This window comes from Callorhinus ursinus, unplaced genomic scaffold (assembly GCF_003265705.2).
Source record: "Callorhinus ursinus isolate GAN/ISIS: 27379988/994484 unplaced genomic scaffold, GSC_fseal_2.0 scaffold8, whole genome shotgun sequence".
NCBI lineage: Eukaryota > Metazoa > Chordata > Mammalia > Carnivora > Otariidae > Callorhinus > Callorhinus ursinus.
This window is the reverse complement of record NW_027397070.1, coordinates 43075968-43092403: the sequence shown is the minus strand read 5'-3', so window position 1 is coordinate 43092403 and position 16436 is coordinate 43075968. Positions and strand designations below refer to the sequence as shown.

The 16436-nt window shown below is 41.1% G+C and overlaps 2 protein-coding genes across 3 annotated transcripts in view; both read left to right on the top strand.

Moving 5' to 3' along the window:
* MED6 (mediator complex subunit 6) overlaps window positions 1-12101 on the top strand; it is a 56091-nt gene extending 43990 nt beyond the window's left edge. The window contains exon 7 of one of the 2 annotated variants that reach the window (XM_073895432.1): window positions 12029-12101. In XM_073895432.1, the coding sequence (XP_073751533.1) occupies window positions 12029-12094 (66 nt within the window). In that variant the 3' untranslated portion in view covers window positions 12095-12101. Of the gene's footprint in view, window positions 1-11094; window positions 11183-12028 lie in introns of those variants that run through there. The other variant, XM_073895434.1, reaches the window with a different exon arrangement.
* An 82-nt stretch (window positions 12102-12183) lies between these two features.
* On the top strand, window positions 12184-14650 carry LOC112822237 (disintegrin and metalloproteinase domain-containing protein 20). Its single transcript, XM_025869782.2, has one exon. It carries the CDS (start codon window positions 12184-12186, stop codon window positions 14362-14364), a length of 2181 nt encoding a protein of 726 aa, XP_025725567.1. The 3' UTR covers window positions 14365-14650.
* The last annotated feature ends 1786 nt before the right edge of the window (window positions 14651-16436 follow it).

Genomic DNA, 16436 nt, shown 5'->3' with positions numbered 1-16436 from the left:
TTTGGTGCTATTGTAAATGGAATCAATTCTCTAATTTTTCTTTCTATAGTTGCATTGTTAGTGTATAAGAAAGCAACTGATTTCTGTGCATTGATTTTGCATCCTGCCACATTACTGAATTGCTGTATGAGTTCCAGTAATTTGGGAATGGAGTCTTTTGGATTTTCCACATAAAGTATCATGTCATCTGTGAAGATAGAGAGTTTGACTTCTTCTTTGCCAATTTGAACACCTTTTATTTCTTTTTGTTGTCTGATTGCTGTTGCTAGGACTTCTAGTACTATGTTGAACAATAGTGGCGAGAGTGGACATCCTTGACATGTTCCTGATCTTGAGGGAAAGTCTCATCTTTTCCCCATTGAGGATGATATTTGCTGTGGGTTTTTCATAGATGGATTTTATGAACTTGAGGAATGTTCCCTCTATCCCTATACTCTGAAGAGTTTTAATCAGGAAAGGATGCTGTCTTTTGTCAAATGCTTTTTCTGCATCAACTGAGAGGACCATATGGTTTTTCTCTCTCCCCTTATTAATGTGTTCTATCACACTGATTGCTTTATGAATGTTGAACCACCCTTACATCCGGGATAAATCCCACTTGGTCGTGGTGGATAATCCTTTTAATGTACTGTTGGATCCTATTAGCTAGGATTTTGTTGAGGATTTTGGAATCCATATTCATCAGGGATATTGGTCTGAAATTCTCCTTTTTGATGGGGTCTTTGCCTGGTTTGTCGATTAAGATAATACTGGCCTCATAGAATGAGTCTGGGAGCTTTCCTTCTGTTTCTATTTTTTGAAACATCTTCAGGAGAATACGTATTATTTCTTCTGTGAATGTTTGGTAGAATTCCCCAGGGAATCCCATCAGGCCCTGGATTCTTGTTTTTTGGGAGGTTTTTGATCACTGCTTCAATCTCGTTACTGGTTATTGGCCTATTCAGGTTGTCAACTTCTGTTGACATTCAGGTTGTCAACTTCCTGTTTCAGTCTTGGCAGTTTATAGGTTTCCAGGAAGGCGTCCATTTCTTCCAGGTTGCTTAATTTATTGGCATATAGTTGATAATAATTTCTAATAGCTGTTTTTATTTCCTTGGTGTTAGTCGTGATCTCTCCCCTTTCATTCATAATTTTATTAATTTGGGGCCTTTCTCTTTTCTTTTGGATAAGTCTGGCCAGTGGTTTATCGATCTTATTAATTCTTTGAGAGAACCAGGTTCTAGTTTCAATGATCTGATCTACTGTGTTTCTGGCTTCTAATTCATTGATCTCTTCTCTAATCTTAATTATTTCTCTTCTAATGTGTGGCTTAGGCATCATTTGTTGCTTTTTCTCTAGTTCTTTAAGGTGTAGAGTTAGTTGGTGAATTTGGGATTTTTCTTTTTTTTTGAGTGAGGCTTGGATGGCTATGTATTTCCCCCTTAGGACCACCTTTGCAGTATCCCATAGGTTTTGAACTGATATGTTGTTCTCATTGGTTTCCATGAATTGTTTAAGTTCTTCTTTGATTTCCTGGTTGACCCAAACATTCTTGAGCCGAGTGGTCTTTAGCTTCCAAGTGTTTGAATTTCTTCCAAATTTTTTCTTGCGATTGAGTTCCAGTTTTAAAGCATTGTGGTCTGAGAATATGCAGGGAATAATCTCAGTCTTTTGGTATCAGTTGAGACCTGATTTGTGACCCAGTTTGTGGTCTATTCTGGAGAAAGTTCTGTGCACACTCGAGAAGAATGAGTATTCTGTTGTTTTAGGGTGGAATGTTCTGTATATATCTATGAGGTTCATCTGGTCCAATGTGTTACTCAAAGCTCTTGTTTCCTTGTTGATTTTCTGCTTAGATGATCTGTCCATTGCTGAGAGTGGAGTGTTGAGGTCTCCTACAATTAACATTGTTATCAATATGGCTATTTTGGTTAACAGTTGGCTTATGTAGTTGGCTGCTCCCATGTTGGGGGCATAGATATTTACAATTGTTAGCTCTTCTTGTTGGATAGATCCTTTAAGAATGATATAGTGTTCTTCTGTGTCTCTAACTATAGTCTTTAGTTTAAAATCTAATTTGTCTGATATAAGAACTGCTACCCCGGCTTTCTTTTGAGGTCTGTTGGCACGGAAGATGGATCTCCATCCCTTCACTTTCAGTCTGGATGTATCTTTAGGTTCAAAATGAGTCTCTTGTAGTCAGCATATGGATGGGTCCTGTGTTTTTATCCAATCTGCCACACTGTGCTGTTTCATGGGAGCATTTAGGCCATTCACATTGTGAGTGATTATTGAAAGATATGAATTTATTGTCATCATGTTGCCTGTGAAGTCCTTGTTTCTATAGATTGTGTAAATTTCTGTTCTATATCACTCTTGGGGTCTTTCTCCTTTTATAGAACCCCCCTTAATATTTCTTGCAGGGCTGGGCTTAGTGGTCACATATTCTTTCAATTTCTGCCGGTCTTGGAAGCTCTGCATCTCTCCATCCATTCTAAATGACAGCCTTGCCAGGTAAAGTATTCTTGGCTGCTTGTTCTTCTCATTTAGTACCCTGAATATGTCTTGCCGGCCCTTTTTGGCTTGCCAGGTCTCTGTGGATAGGTCTGACATTATTCTGATAAGGAATCTCTTCCCCCTAACTGCCCTTAAGATGGTTTCCTTGGTTTTAAGAATTGCGAGTTTTACTATTACATGCCGGGGCATTGGACTGTTTTCCTTGATCTTGGGAGGGGTCCTCTCTGCCTCTAGGACAGGAATGTTTTTTCATTCCCCAGATTACGGAAGGTCTCAGCTATGGTTTGCTCAAATATATCTTCTAGTCTTCTCTCTCTTTCCACCCCTTCAGGGATCCCAATAATTCTGACATTGGAACATTTCACGGTGTCACTTATTTCTCTGATTCTGTTTTCATGGATTCTGAGTTGTTTCTCCCTGGCCCCTTCTTTTTCCTTCTTTTCTATCAATTGGTCTTTTAGATCACTAATTCGTTCTTCTGCCTTGCTTACCCTAGCTGTTAGATTATCTAGATAAAATTGGATCTCACTGATAGCATTTTTAAGTTCTGCCAGTTCAGCTTTCATTTCTGCCCCTAGAGACTCTATGTTGCCATTAATCAATTTCTCCATTCTAGCTATCGTCTTCATAACTGTTACCCTGAAGTCCATTTCTGACATCTTAGTTATATCTGTATCCATTTGTAAATCTGTGGCAGAAGTCACAGTCTCTGAGTCTTTCCTATTTTGGGGGTTCCTCCTCCTAGTCATTCTGTTGAGGGGTGGTTGAGGGAATGTACAGAGTCCAAATTATTGACACAGCCCAAGCAAGATGCATTTGTTTTATAGGGACCTTAGGGTTGTTGGCCTCTTGTTCTCCCAGCCTGTCTTCTGGGGGTGGGGCCTGCTGTGCTGTTACTCAGGCAACCCTGTTTGGGCAGAGTTGCCATGACCCCTGTGGGGGGGGATGGGCTCAGTGAAAACCGGTTTTTGGGGACTTTTGTTCTCTAGTGACTTTCCCTGGCGGCTTTCCATGTCTCTTCTGAGAATCAGAGCAGAAGAGATTGTTTCCAACCTTCTGCCTCAGAGCAGAGAGATCGCAGTCTGTTCTTCAGTGAGCTCTCCAGGCCACACGATCTCTGTTTTTGTCTGTGCTGTTATAAACTGTGGTGTCCTGGGTTGTGTGCCCCTCAGCAGCACTCCCAGTCCTTGCCTCCAGGTTGGGGCACGTCTCTTTGTGCTTCTAAAACCGCCAGCTGCCCCCAGTTCACACATGCGGCCCCGCTGCACCAGGTTTCCATCCAGGGGGCTGCCCTAGAGTCCTTTCCCCACCGCTACTGGTCTGCAAGTCTGTGCCCTGTCCCCAGCACGGGAGGCTATCGCTCACCGTCAGTGGAGGATCCCCACGGCTCCCTCCCCCTTCCGTTTAACTTCCTATATCTGCCCGTGGAATCATGGCTCCCCACTTCATACCTCGAAACCAGCCGCCTGGGATATTCAGTTTGTAGAGATCCAGATCTATCTTCTTACATCTCAGGCTGATTTCTTGGGTGTTCAGAGTGGTCTGGTAGATATCCAGCTCAATCCAGGGAACTGGTTAGAATAGGGTCCCCTACTCCTCCACCATCTTTTCCTCCTCCTTTTTCAACATTTGTGATATTGGTCACACTCTTGTTATTGGTCACTGAGGTCGTTTTCCACATTTTTAAAAGCTCAATTAGCCAACATATAGTACATCCTTAGTTTCAGATGTAGAGTTCAGTGATTCATCAGTTGCATATAATACCCAGTGCTCATTACATTATATGCCCTCCTTAATGCCCAACCCCATCCCCCCACCCACCTCCCTTCCAACAACTCTCAGTGTGTTTCCTGTTGTTGAGTCTCTCATGGTTTTCTTCCCCTATGATCCTCTGCTGTTTCTTATATTCCACATATGAGTGAAACCATATGATAATTGTCTTTTTCTGATTGACTTATTTCGCTCAGCATAAGACTGTGTTTTTTCCTGCCTTTTAGCATGCTTTGTAATTCTTTGTTGAAAGCCAGACATGATGTATTTGGGCAGTAAAAACTGAGGTAGATAGGCCTTTGGTGTTTATCTGACCAGTAGCTCAGCTGTGTTTACTTTTTCCTGTAGCTGCAGGTGTCAGAGGTTTCAATTTCCTCTAGTGTCCTTGTTTTTGTCTCCCATAATGTCTTAGGATTTTCTGAGAAATTCTTTCTTAAATAGTCTGTGTTTTGTAATTCTTTCAGGTGCAATCCACTTATACAGAAGCCCTTTTGATGTGGTGAAAGGAATGGGAGGATGGGCAACATTCTCTGGTCTGAGATTAGGTCTCAGTCTAGTAGTGGTCCTGTGTCCCTGGGCTCTGAACTTCACAGTGGCATTTAAGCTCCCCTATATTCCCACCCCCAAACTTAGGTGACATAGGAAGGCTAGAGGGAGCTGGGGTTGGGTAATTTCAGTTCCCTCAAGTTGAATAAGGCTTTGGTGAAGTCTTTCCCCTTACTGGTTAGACCTTTGTTTTGAGGACCCTCTGCGTGTGTTTCAAGATGGTTACTGTTACCTTCACCATATTTCCAAAAGTCACTTTTCTCCTCTTCTTGGTCAAACATTTGGTGATTTTTTTTCCTGATCTTTACTATGAGTACCTGGTAGGTTTTTTGGAGTTTAGATTTATGACAGTATAGACTGCCCTTGGAGTAAGCCCCTAAGAGTTTTTAATAATAATGTTAGTCGACACTCCAGGAATTCACCAAAGTCACCATTAAAGTCTCATTGGCTCTGGCTACTTCTGCTTCAGAGAAGCTCATCCATATCTTCTGTATTAGCCTGACACTCCAGTCTGTCCTGCGGTCTCATTTGTCAGATGTACCTAAAAAAGGTCATTGATTTTTTTCAGTTTGTTTAGCCTTTTTGTTTTTGTGCAGGTGGGAGTGATGATTTGAAGCTCTTTACATGCCAGAGCAGAAACCAGAAGTGCATCTGTTGTACAATTTGTATTCTTTTAGATTTGCTATATGGCTATGAATATCATCAGTTTTGGTAAATGCCCTACATGCATTTGAAAATGCATGTGTATCCTGCAATTTTTCGAGTGTAGTGTTCTATATGTATCGATTACGTTAGTTTGATTAATGTCATTTTAATTCTGTGTCTTATTTTCTACTTGCTTGTTCTGAGTAAACATCTCCAAATATGATACTGGATTTTTTATTTCTTCTCTTTGGTCTCTTAACTCTTGCTTCATATATTTTGAAGCTCTGCTATTAGGTGCATACAAGATAGTATGGAATGGTCCTTCTTAAATATATTCTTCTTTACCTGATTAATATCTTTTTATCTTTGTCAATACTACCCTTGTCAACTTTTTTTTTTAATTAAAAAGAAACTTTAATTCCAGGGGCACCTGGGTGGCTCAGTTTAACTTTCTGACTGTTGATTTTGGCTCAGGTTGTAATCTAAGGCTCGTGAGATCAAGCCCCAAGTCAGGCTCTGTGCTGGGCATGTAGCCTGTTTAAGATTCCCTCTCTCCCTCTCCCTCTGCCTCTCCCCTGCCCTCTCTCTCTCAAAAAAAAAATTTTAATTCCAGTATAATTAATGTACAGCATTGTATTAGGTTGAAGTGTACAATATAGTGATCCAACAATTCTATTCACCTTATCTTCTAATATGTTTTCATCAGATTTATTTTTGTTAACATATGCACTGTTTACTTTTTTGTATCTTAGTGTTCATATGATTTATCTTTTGCTTTCAACCCTTCATAACTAGCTACATAATAGATTTGGCTGTGTTGGGTTGTTTAGTAAAGAAATCACAACTGAAATACCAGGTATAAGTATAATCACCCCTGCCTAGTTTAGGAAAATGAGTAGTAACTCTTCAAGATCAACACACTTGCACATGCAAAACAGGTGAGTTAAATATGGGTGTGATTGGTTATCATTATCCCTGTATCTTTGAAGCCTTTGATCATGGCACAAATGTCTGTAATTCCCAAACATTCAGTCATTGCTCTTAGGTTACTACTTTTGAAGCAGTTGTTGAAGCTTAATTAGTAAGGCTTGATTAGGCTATATCTCTGATTTATCACTATCCAGTCATTTGTATTACCTCAAAAACGTTTTGAGAACCCACTATACCAGAGATTTGGTGAAAAAGTATATTGTTTTTAATTTATATTTTTATATAGATTCAATGTCCATATAGATTCAGTAGTTCCATAATGTAGAACTATTTGTTTTTCTTTTTTTTCTTTTATTTATTTTTTTAAATTTTATTATGTTATGTTAGTCACCATACAATACATCATTAGTTTTTGATGTGGTGATCCACGATCCATTGTTTTCGTATAACACCCAGTGTTCCATGCAGTATGTACCCCCCTTAATACCCATCACTGGGCTAACCCATCCCCCCATCCCCCTCCCCTCTAAAACCCTGTTTGTTTCTGAGAGTCCATAGTCTCTCATGGTTCATCTCTCCCTCCGATTTCCCCCCCTTCATGTTTTTCTATTACGTTTGTCAGTTTTGTTAGTTTGGTTTTCCAAGGAATTTTCCCATGTTGCTTAAATTTTCAAATTTACTGGTGAATTTATTCCCATGTTTAAATTTTCATTATTATCTTATAATAGAAACTATTATAGGGGCACCTGGGTGGCTCAGCCAGTTAACAACTGCCTTCGGCTCAGGTCATGATCCCAGGGTCCTGGGATGGAGCCCCATGTCTGGCTCCCTGCTCTACAGGAGCCTGCTTCTCCCTCTCCTCCCTGCTTGTGCTCTCTCTTGCTGTCTCTGTCACTGTCTATCTCTCCCTCAAATAATAAATCTTAAAAAAAATATATTGCTAGGTGTTTGTCAATTCCTTATAAGGAACTGGTGCTTGACTTTATTATCTTTTTAGTATTTGTTTTTTATGTTTTATTGTTTTGTATTCCCATCTTTATTTTTAAATTATTTACTATTAAAGTTTAATTAAGTGTTATCTTTCTAGCTATATAAAATATTTTCAATTTCTGTCCTTTTCTAATATATACCTTGAAATCCAGAAATTTCCATGTAAGCATTGCTTTAACTGCATTCTACAAGTTTAATATGTTGTGTTTTCATTGACACCAAAATATTTTTAATTACACATTTTGGTCATATTTGGACCATGGCCTATGTAGAAGGTTGTTCTTTAATTTTGAAGCAAATTACTATTTTCTAGCTCTTTTTCCTATACAATTTTTAAAAGTTCTGTAGTTAAGGAATATACGTTATGCAGTTTTTATTTTTCCATTTGTTGAAACTTTATGACATGGATATTATTTATTTTGCTAAATATCTCACGTGCAATTGAACTTAATAGGTGTTCTTCAATTGTTGACTGTACTGTTTCATATGTGTCAGGTTAATTTGATTAACCTTGCTTAAATCTTCTATTTCCTTATTAATTTTTTGTCTGATTTTTCTCAGTTGCTGAGAGAAGTATGTTAATATCTGCAAGTAGATTTTGGATTTTTCTATTTCTCCTTTTTGATTTCTCAGTTTTTTCTTTATATATTTTGAAGCTATTTAATAAATAGATACAAATCCCTGTTGAATTTTTTTTTAAGATTTTATTTATCTGTTAGAGAGACAGAACATGAGCAAGGGTGGGGGGGGCAGAGGGGAAGGACAGAGAGGGGCAGAGGGAGAGGAAGAGCAAGAAACAGACTTCCTGCTGAGCAGGGAGCCCAACTTGGGGCTCGATCCCAGGACCCTGGGATCATGACCTGAGCCACAAAGGCAGATGCTTAACCAACTGAGCCACCCACGTGCCCCATCTCTGTTGAATTTTGTCATACTAAATATATCTTTATCTCTGTAACTACTTTATCTTTTCTGCTATTAATAGCATTTGTTTCCCCCCCCTTTTTTGCCAATATAAGTTAGTAAAATATCATTATTTTGCAGTAGAAGTTCCTTCTTCTCAGTTTGGATACTGAATTTGTTTCTCTGCAACATGTTGAATTAGATTCTGATTTGCATCTAGAGCCAATAAAGGATGGTAGGAGTATGTCTTGAGGAGACTAGATATCTCCTTTTAGGGTAACTTTCCCAGAAGAGATAATTACAGGGTCTAAAGCTCGAGGTGGGTGGGCTTTTCAGACAGAAGTCTGGCTTCTCTCTCTGGTAAAGGAGACTCAGGGATACTTGGGAGGATTGAGATACTCAGAATCAGTTAAGTCTACCTGGAATTTTTCTTTTTAAGTGTCAAGGTTTTTTCCCTTCTCAATCAATGTCCTAACTTTCCCACTAGAATCTTGGCAAATCTATGTATTCAACTTACATTGTGATTCTGTAACTCCACAATTAAAGTTTGATTTTTTTAGTAAGACTGACTCTGTGGCTAAAACAAATGAGGGATTCTTTTAGGTCTACCACTATCAGCTCTCTGAGCTGAGAGTTTAGAGCCTTGAGCTTGCTGTGCAAATTCTCTGGTAAAACAGTCCTTGAGGTACTTAACCGTCATCATCACCCTTCGTCCCCCAGACATTTACTTCAATAGTGCACTTCATCATAATAAACATTGGGTGTTAATTTAATTCATTGTGATGCCACTGCATGCCCATTGCCCATTGGACAGGAGTTCAGTAGCGTGTAAAGCCATGGACCTGCCCATACTGATCCCGGAGTCCCATTTTGTCTGTCTCTCTTGGCAGCACTCTTGGTACTAAGTCCTGTATCTGTCAAGATCTAGTCCAGAAAAGAAAAACCCACCAGGAGTAATTAATATAAAGAAATTCTTGAAAAGGTTTTAGAGGACTGAAAAGATGAAAAGAGAACACTGAGGTACATAGAGGTATGGAGTTGCAAGAAAAAGCCCTACCCCTAAGATTGGGGAAAAAAGAGAAGAGGTTGGGGTTATCATAATTAGATACTTTCATAATGGGCCTCATAGATCTGGACTGTAGAAGACAGGGCATGCTCAGGTCATGTTGGTAACAGGAAATCAAAAAAGGGGTTCTGTAGAGCTAATAGCTGTACTTCATGTAAGGAGCTGGTACTGGTTCCTTAGGAACTTGGAAAAAGGTCCTCCAAAATTGTGACTCAGATCTCAGAGACACAAGTGCTACACACATGGGGCTTGTATCGGGGTTCTTTGTGGTGTGTCTGGAACATCTGAAAAAGGGACACTGGGTAGCTGGTGTGGGTTGCCCAAGGTACAAGAGAATGGCTCTGAACATCAGACTTCTGAGGAGGGCACACTGTTCATTGGGTACTCATACCTTTATTAGGGCTTGATGTAGCTGGTTCTGGGACTGTGGTAACCAACTCTCACCACCAGAGCAAGGCACCAGAGCTGGGGTTCATAGAAAGTAACAGTGGACAAATAGATAATGACAAGTCCCTTGTCCTCTTCCGCCTTTTATTCTCTCTTTTGTGTCCTTATTGATAAAACTTAAGGAAGCCAAATGACAGTGGAAATAAAATGTACAGATTCCCGTCTCCAGCTTCATAGACAAAGTGTAAATTTTAGTTTTGGAGTTCGGGAAATAGTTGATAATCAGCGTAAGAAGTGTCAGTGGAATTCTGCTAGAGCTTCTATGGTGATAGGTGACACTGATCTGTGTGAAGCTCTCTGATATATAGTACCATTGCACCCTGACACTTAGTGTTGTTTCAGTTAGTTGTGGCTCACTAAATCGATTTTGTGACCCTGTTTGGTTTGTGACCTAAGTTTGAGAAACAGTGAAATTGAGGCTGTGATTGAGCATGAGAGGAGACTTGGCAAGATAGGGGTTTTGAGAAATTTGAAATAGCTGCTGGAATGAGAAGAGCTAAGGATTCACACAGAGGAAAATCTCACACTGCTTGAAGTGCTGGTAATGGTAGAAAGGTAGGGCTTGGGAGTGATATAAGTTTACATAATTCATGGTCATGCACTGTTCCTTCAGGGCTCTTCTCTGGAGCCATGCAATGGGGACAGACTGGCATAGCTCCAAGATTCCCAGCAATGAACTTTTCTATTATTACCACATCATATTTCTGACAAAGCTTAATACAGGTTATTTTCCTCTTTATAATGCTTTATCTTTAATAGTCCTCTTTCAAATCACACACTCTCATTTTAATATTCCCAGATCTGTAGCATCTACCAGGGACATCATGAAGAGAGAAATGGAGAGGAAATCCAGTAATTAGGGTTTCACCTCCACCAGAGATACTTTCCCTAAGAGGATTCATCTAGTATTCTTGGCTTCCAGTAGCCATCTATTAGTTCTAAAAAAGTATCCAGCATGGAGCACTGGATGTTATATGCAAATAATGAATCATGGAACACTGCATCAAAAACTAATGATGTAATGTATGGTGATTAACATAACATAATAATAAAAAAAAGTACCCAGATGGATACAGGTGTTCTCAACATTATAATGCTGAAGATATTTCTCATACTCCGTACCACTGTGATCCCATTTGTGTACTTATGTAGAATACTCATGTCACTGGTATGTGCTCAAATGTGTCTCCAAATTTGTTTTAATTTTTGCTTTCAAATATTAAACAAATCATTGATGCTTTTAACTGAAAGTCAGTGAATAAGCAAAATTAACTTTTACCTGAGCTAAAATTTGTCTTCAACAGGAATGGCGTAAGTCCACTTGAATTGTGGCCTTTTGAACATTTTAATGAACTGACTCTAGGTATAAGCTCCTCAATCCAGCCTTCTCTAGAGAATTCAGCTAACTCATCAGCCATGCAAAAATATAGACTAGAATCTATATTTACACATCTAAGATGAGTCTCTTATGATTGAAGACATGGTGCTGTTGGGCTGGGTGGAGAGAAGGCTGCTGCCTGCATGCTGTGTTTGGGGGCAATTGAGTTGTTTGCCTTGCCCCGAAATAGGGGCCCGTTCTCTGTTTTCCCATTTTTGGATGTCCAGAGTTTTTCTACAGATAAGAATGCATTATAAAATAAAAATCTGGCTTGTTTTGAAGGGGCCTCCCCAAATAATAAGTCCCTTAAGTAAGGCTTACTTTGCTAACCTCAGACAGAATGGGGCTAGGAGGAAAGGAGAGGTGGAATACACGGTCTGAATAAAGGGACAAAAAAAAAAATGGTGGGTTTTGGATGGGTTGTCCACATGCTTAGTGAAGATAGCAGAGTACCAGTAGATTTTTGGGAAGAGGAACAATTTGGGAGTCAGATGTCAGTCTTTTTAATATGGAAAATTTCATGTCAATTTACATGTTTGGAAAACAATATGTAATAAATTTTTTGTATCCACCATCCAGTTTCAATCATTATCCATCTATGACTAACCTCCTTCATCTCTTCCTCTGGAAACCTGTCCTTCCCCCACCCTCTGCCTATATACGTATGCATATGTATGTATAGTGTATATATATGCATATATGTATGTATATGTATATATGTATATGACAATCTCGGGCATTTTATTAATTCTAGCCATATTCCAATTGAAGAATCACTTTGACCTCACCTTCTTCTCTCTCTCCCACTCTCCCTACTCCACCAACCCCATCCTAGCTCTTTTCTTTATTTTCACTTTCAGCACTGCAACTCTGATGGTCCACCTCTTCCAGGACACAGATCCATAAAAGTCAGCTCTGCACCCTAAGCAGCTCAGAGGGAGGAGCCAGACCAGCAGTGCCTCACACCCTGCCCTCTTCAGCCCTGGACAGATGGCTCCATAATGACAGCTCCATAATGGCAGTGGGTGAGGCCCTGGTGCACACCAGGGTCACTCTTCTGCTACTCTGGGTAGGAATGTCTCTGTTCATTTCTGGCCACTCTCAGGCAAGGCCCTCCCAGCACTTCTCCCCAGAATTGGTGATCCCCTTGAAGGTGACTGGCAGGGGCAGAGGTATAAAAGGTCCAGGCTGGCTCTCCTACAGCCTGCAGTTTGGGGGCCAGAGACACATTGTCCACATGAGGGTCAAGAAGCTCTTGGTCTCCAAACCCTTCCCAGTATTCACCTATACAGACCAGCATGCCCTCCACCAGGATCAGCCTTTTGTTCCTGATGACTGCTACTATCATGGTTATGTGGAAGGAATCCCTGAGTCCCTGGTTGCCCTCAGTACTTGTTCTGGAGGTTTTCGAGGAATGCTACAGATTAATGACCTTGCTTATGAAATTGAGCCAATGAGGTTTTCTGCCACATTTGAACACCTGGTGTATAAGATAGACAGTGATGATACACAATTCCCACCTACGAGATGTGGGTTAACAGAAGAGGAAATAGCACGCCATTTGCAGTTGAGGGCATCATATAATTCTACTCTGATGCAAAGCTCTTACATGGGCTGGTGGACCCACTTGCGCTTTCTTGAGCTGGTAGTAGTTGTGGACCATCTTCGATTCCTTTACTACGAAAGTAATGTGACAGTAGTACAGCGTGAAATATTTGATGTTGTCAATATAATAGATATCTTATATTACCCTTTGGAGGTTGATATAATTTTGACCGGGATTGAAATCTGGAGTGAAAGAAACCTAGTTGCCTCCAATAACATAGAACAGCTTATGGAGGATTTTGCTATGTGGAAGTTTTTCAGTCTTGATGCACGACTGCATCATGATACTGCCCATCTTTTCATAAAAAAATATTTTGGCATAAAGCTTGGAGTTGCCTATGTCGGCGGAATATGCCAGCGTCCTTTTAACAGTGGAGTTGATGTGTTTGAAGGGGACAGTCTGTATAATTTTGCACTTACTGTGTCCCATGAACTTGGTCATAATTTGGGTATGTCTCATGATACTGGACAATGTGTGTGTGGGCTTCGGTGGTGCATAATGTATCCTTCCCACAGGGTGACAACTCGGTTCAGCAATTGCAGTTATGCCCAGTATTGGGACAACACTCTCACGAGTGGATTATGTATTCACTCACCTCCATATCCAGGGAATATCTTGAGGGTACAGTACTGTGGGAACCTAGTGGTTGAAGAAGGAGAGGAGTGTGATTGTGGGACCATACGCCAGTGTGTAAATGATCCCTGTTGTCTGTTGAACTGCACTCTGAAGCCTGGAGCTACTTGTACTTTTGGAATTTGTTGCAAAGACTGCAAGTTCATGCCATCAGGGACTTTGTGCAGACATCACATCAATGAATGTGACCTTCCAGAGTGGTGCAATGGGACATTTCATCAGTGTCCAGAAGATGTGTATGTACAGGATGGGATTCCCTGTGGTGACGATGCCTACTGCTATAAAGGGAGATGTAATAACCATGACAAACAGTGCAGGGAGATTTTTGGCAAAGATGCAAGGGGTGCATCTCAGAGTTGCTACAAAGAAATCAACACCCAAGGAAATCGATTTGGTCACTGTGGTATCACAGACCTAATATACGTAAAATGTGAGGCCCCTGATATTCTATGTGGAAGAGTGCAGTGTGAAAATGTGCGAGTGATTCCCAGTCTGATCCAGCATTCTACAGTGCATCAGCTTCACTTCAATGACACCACTTGCTGGGGCACTGATTATCATTTAGGGATGGCCATACCTGATGTTGGTCAAGTGAAAGAGGGCACAGTGTGTGGTCCAGAAAAGATATGCATCCACAAGAAGTGTGTCAATATGACCCATCCACCACGAGACTGTCAGACTAACGAGACCTGCCACCTGCACGGAGTCTGCAATAATAAACAGCATTGCCACTGCCACCATGGATGGGCGCCTCCTTACTGCAAGCACGCGGGCCATGGAGGCAGTATTGACAGCGGGCCACCTCCTGGGAAGCCTGTAGTATTGGTAGAAGCAAAGCCAATGTTGGGTTACCTGTCATTATTGTGGCTTATTCCTTTTACTGCTTTCGTTTTATTTTGCCTTCTTGTACTTTGTAAGCGAAAAAAAAAAAGAGAGAGGGAAGAAGAGGAAAGCTAAGTCTCCTGCCTCATTAAACAAATCCCCAGTTCTTCTTTTAATAGTAGAGAAACATTACGGCATGCCTGACTGTTTAAAGAAAATGATCCTTTAAGGATCCTTCATATCAGGATCATAAGCATTAATACCACACCAAAGGATTTCTAGCATGTACTTTCTTACTCTTCAGTGTTATAAGCCATATTAAAACTTCATTTTTTCCCCCTGGAGGTTGTCTCTTTATTTTCTGGGCAAAGGCACAGCAGAGAGACATTTTTAAGCTGATGTCTCTCAGTTCTAAACCTCCTCTCACCTTTGTATTCGAGGATGTGCCACTGCAGACCCCATTTCTGTTTTTCCTGTTCTCTTCAGGGTAACTGTGCCTAAGGGGGCAGTAGAAGTAACCTAGCATGATGGATGAGGGGAGAAGGGAGTTTACTTTCCTGTGCTCTAAAAGTTCTCTCACTGTCATTTTGGCTGGGGCCGTGCACTCTGGTAGCCATGTTTGGTTTTGGACTCCAGTTTTCTTGGCTCTTTAGAAGCCCCTTCATTCTTACTGAGAAGTACCAGCACCAGTTGGTCACTGACACCCTCAGAGGTCTAACTTGTAGCTCTGAGGTTAGCAGGTCCTCCTCTGAGTTCTGTCCAGCAGCTGGTCACCTGTGCTCTTTATAGGTCTTATAGGTCCCTGCTTCGCAGATGGTCTCCTTGAATCACCACCACTCTGATAAACCCACCTTCTTTCCAGTGTTCCCCTTGCCCTAGGGCTATCAAGTGCTTTCAGGAGTTATTTCATTGTGATAGTCTGAGTTCTCCAGACACTGAGTTAGAGTTTAGAGTGCAAGATTTTGATAGGGACCAACCACTGTGAAAAGGTGAGGAAGTCAGTTGTGTAAACGAGAAATGGTACTGCATTGCAGCCTTGGCCAACCTAGCAGCGAGCTCTGGAATAAATATTGCCTGAAAGATTTGTCTTGAATTGGGCCAAAATGGCCTGGTCTTCATACTTTCTCTTTCTCATTCACTGTATCTGGAGTGCCCTGGGAATGGCAAGAGGTTGGCCACAATTCCCTGTAACTGAGGCTATCCCAAAGAGCTGACATCTGGAGGCTCTCTGCTGATTGTAATCCCTGTAGCTGCTCAGCCAACTTTCCTTGAAGAAGAATCAAAGTGGCCTATTTGGATATTCCACAGTCTAGTCTTTGCACTGCTCTGATCTGCTTTTCCATATATGTTCTAGGAACAGATCATCCAGGATTCTAATAGGCATCTCTGCCTGTGGGGTACCTTGTAAGAGGGAGGTTAGTGAGATGATGCACAGTTCCTACTACTACTATTGTGTTTGGCATTGGGGCCGAAATTGATACTTATTGTCTCCCTCCTCCACTATCCATTCTAGTTTCCCTCATCTTTAGATAGCATTCTGCTGGCTTTGGATGATAACCCTGTGTCATTACTCAGGTCTAAAGCACTTGAGTGTTTAGTCACCATTCCCAGGCTGGGATTGCTGAATCTATCTATTTACAGTCACAGTGGGGCTAGAGAACACCAAGAAACACTGAAGGAGATCACCTGGGTTCCACACATATTCCCTGCATCTCCATGATATAAAAGCAGCCCTACCTCTTCTCAATGATTAGGCTCAGTTACATCTGCCAAGACTGTGACACCTCTTCTTGCTATTGATGAAGGGACACAGGAGCCCAAAATGCCCAGGTGGCAGCTTTAGCTTATAATTCCATTGGGATTCTAGCTCTGTCCCCTGGTGAAAATATGACCCCTTTGGGGACCAGAACCTGCAGAGTTGAAGGGGACAGGAAGCACAGACCACCCCAGTAGGTCACAGGGAATAGTGGAATGTGGTGCCACTCTGGCTTCCAGTCCTTGGTTCCCAGACCCAAGAAAAGATCCCTGGTTCAGTGCATACAATCCATCCTGGAATGGTATCTGTATTAGGGTTCCCCAGAGAAACAGAACCAATAGGATATGGCATTTACATATTTACCCCTTCCCCAGAAGAAGATGTAAATCCCTTGAGAGTTTTACTCTCTTGATGCCCTGTAACTTTAAATACTATGACGTGAAACTAACAA

What these genes read in the sequence shown, in the direction of transcription:
- LOC112822237 (XM_025869782.2), top strand. Translation starts at nt 12,184, where the DNA reads ATGGCAGTGGGTGAGGCCCTGGTGCACACCAGGGTCACTCTTCTGCTA.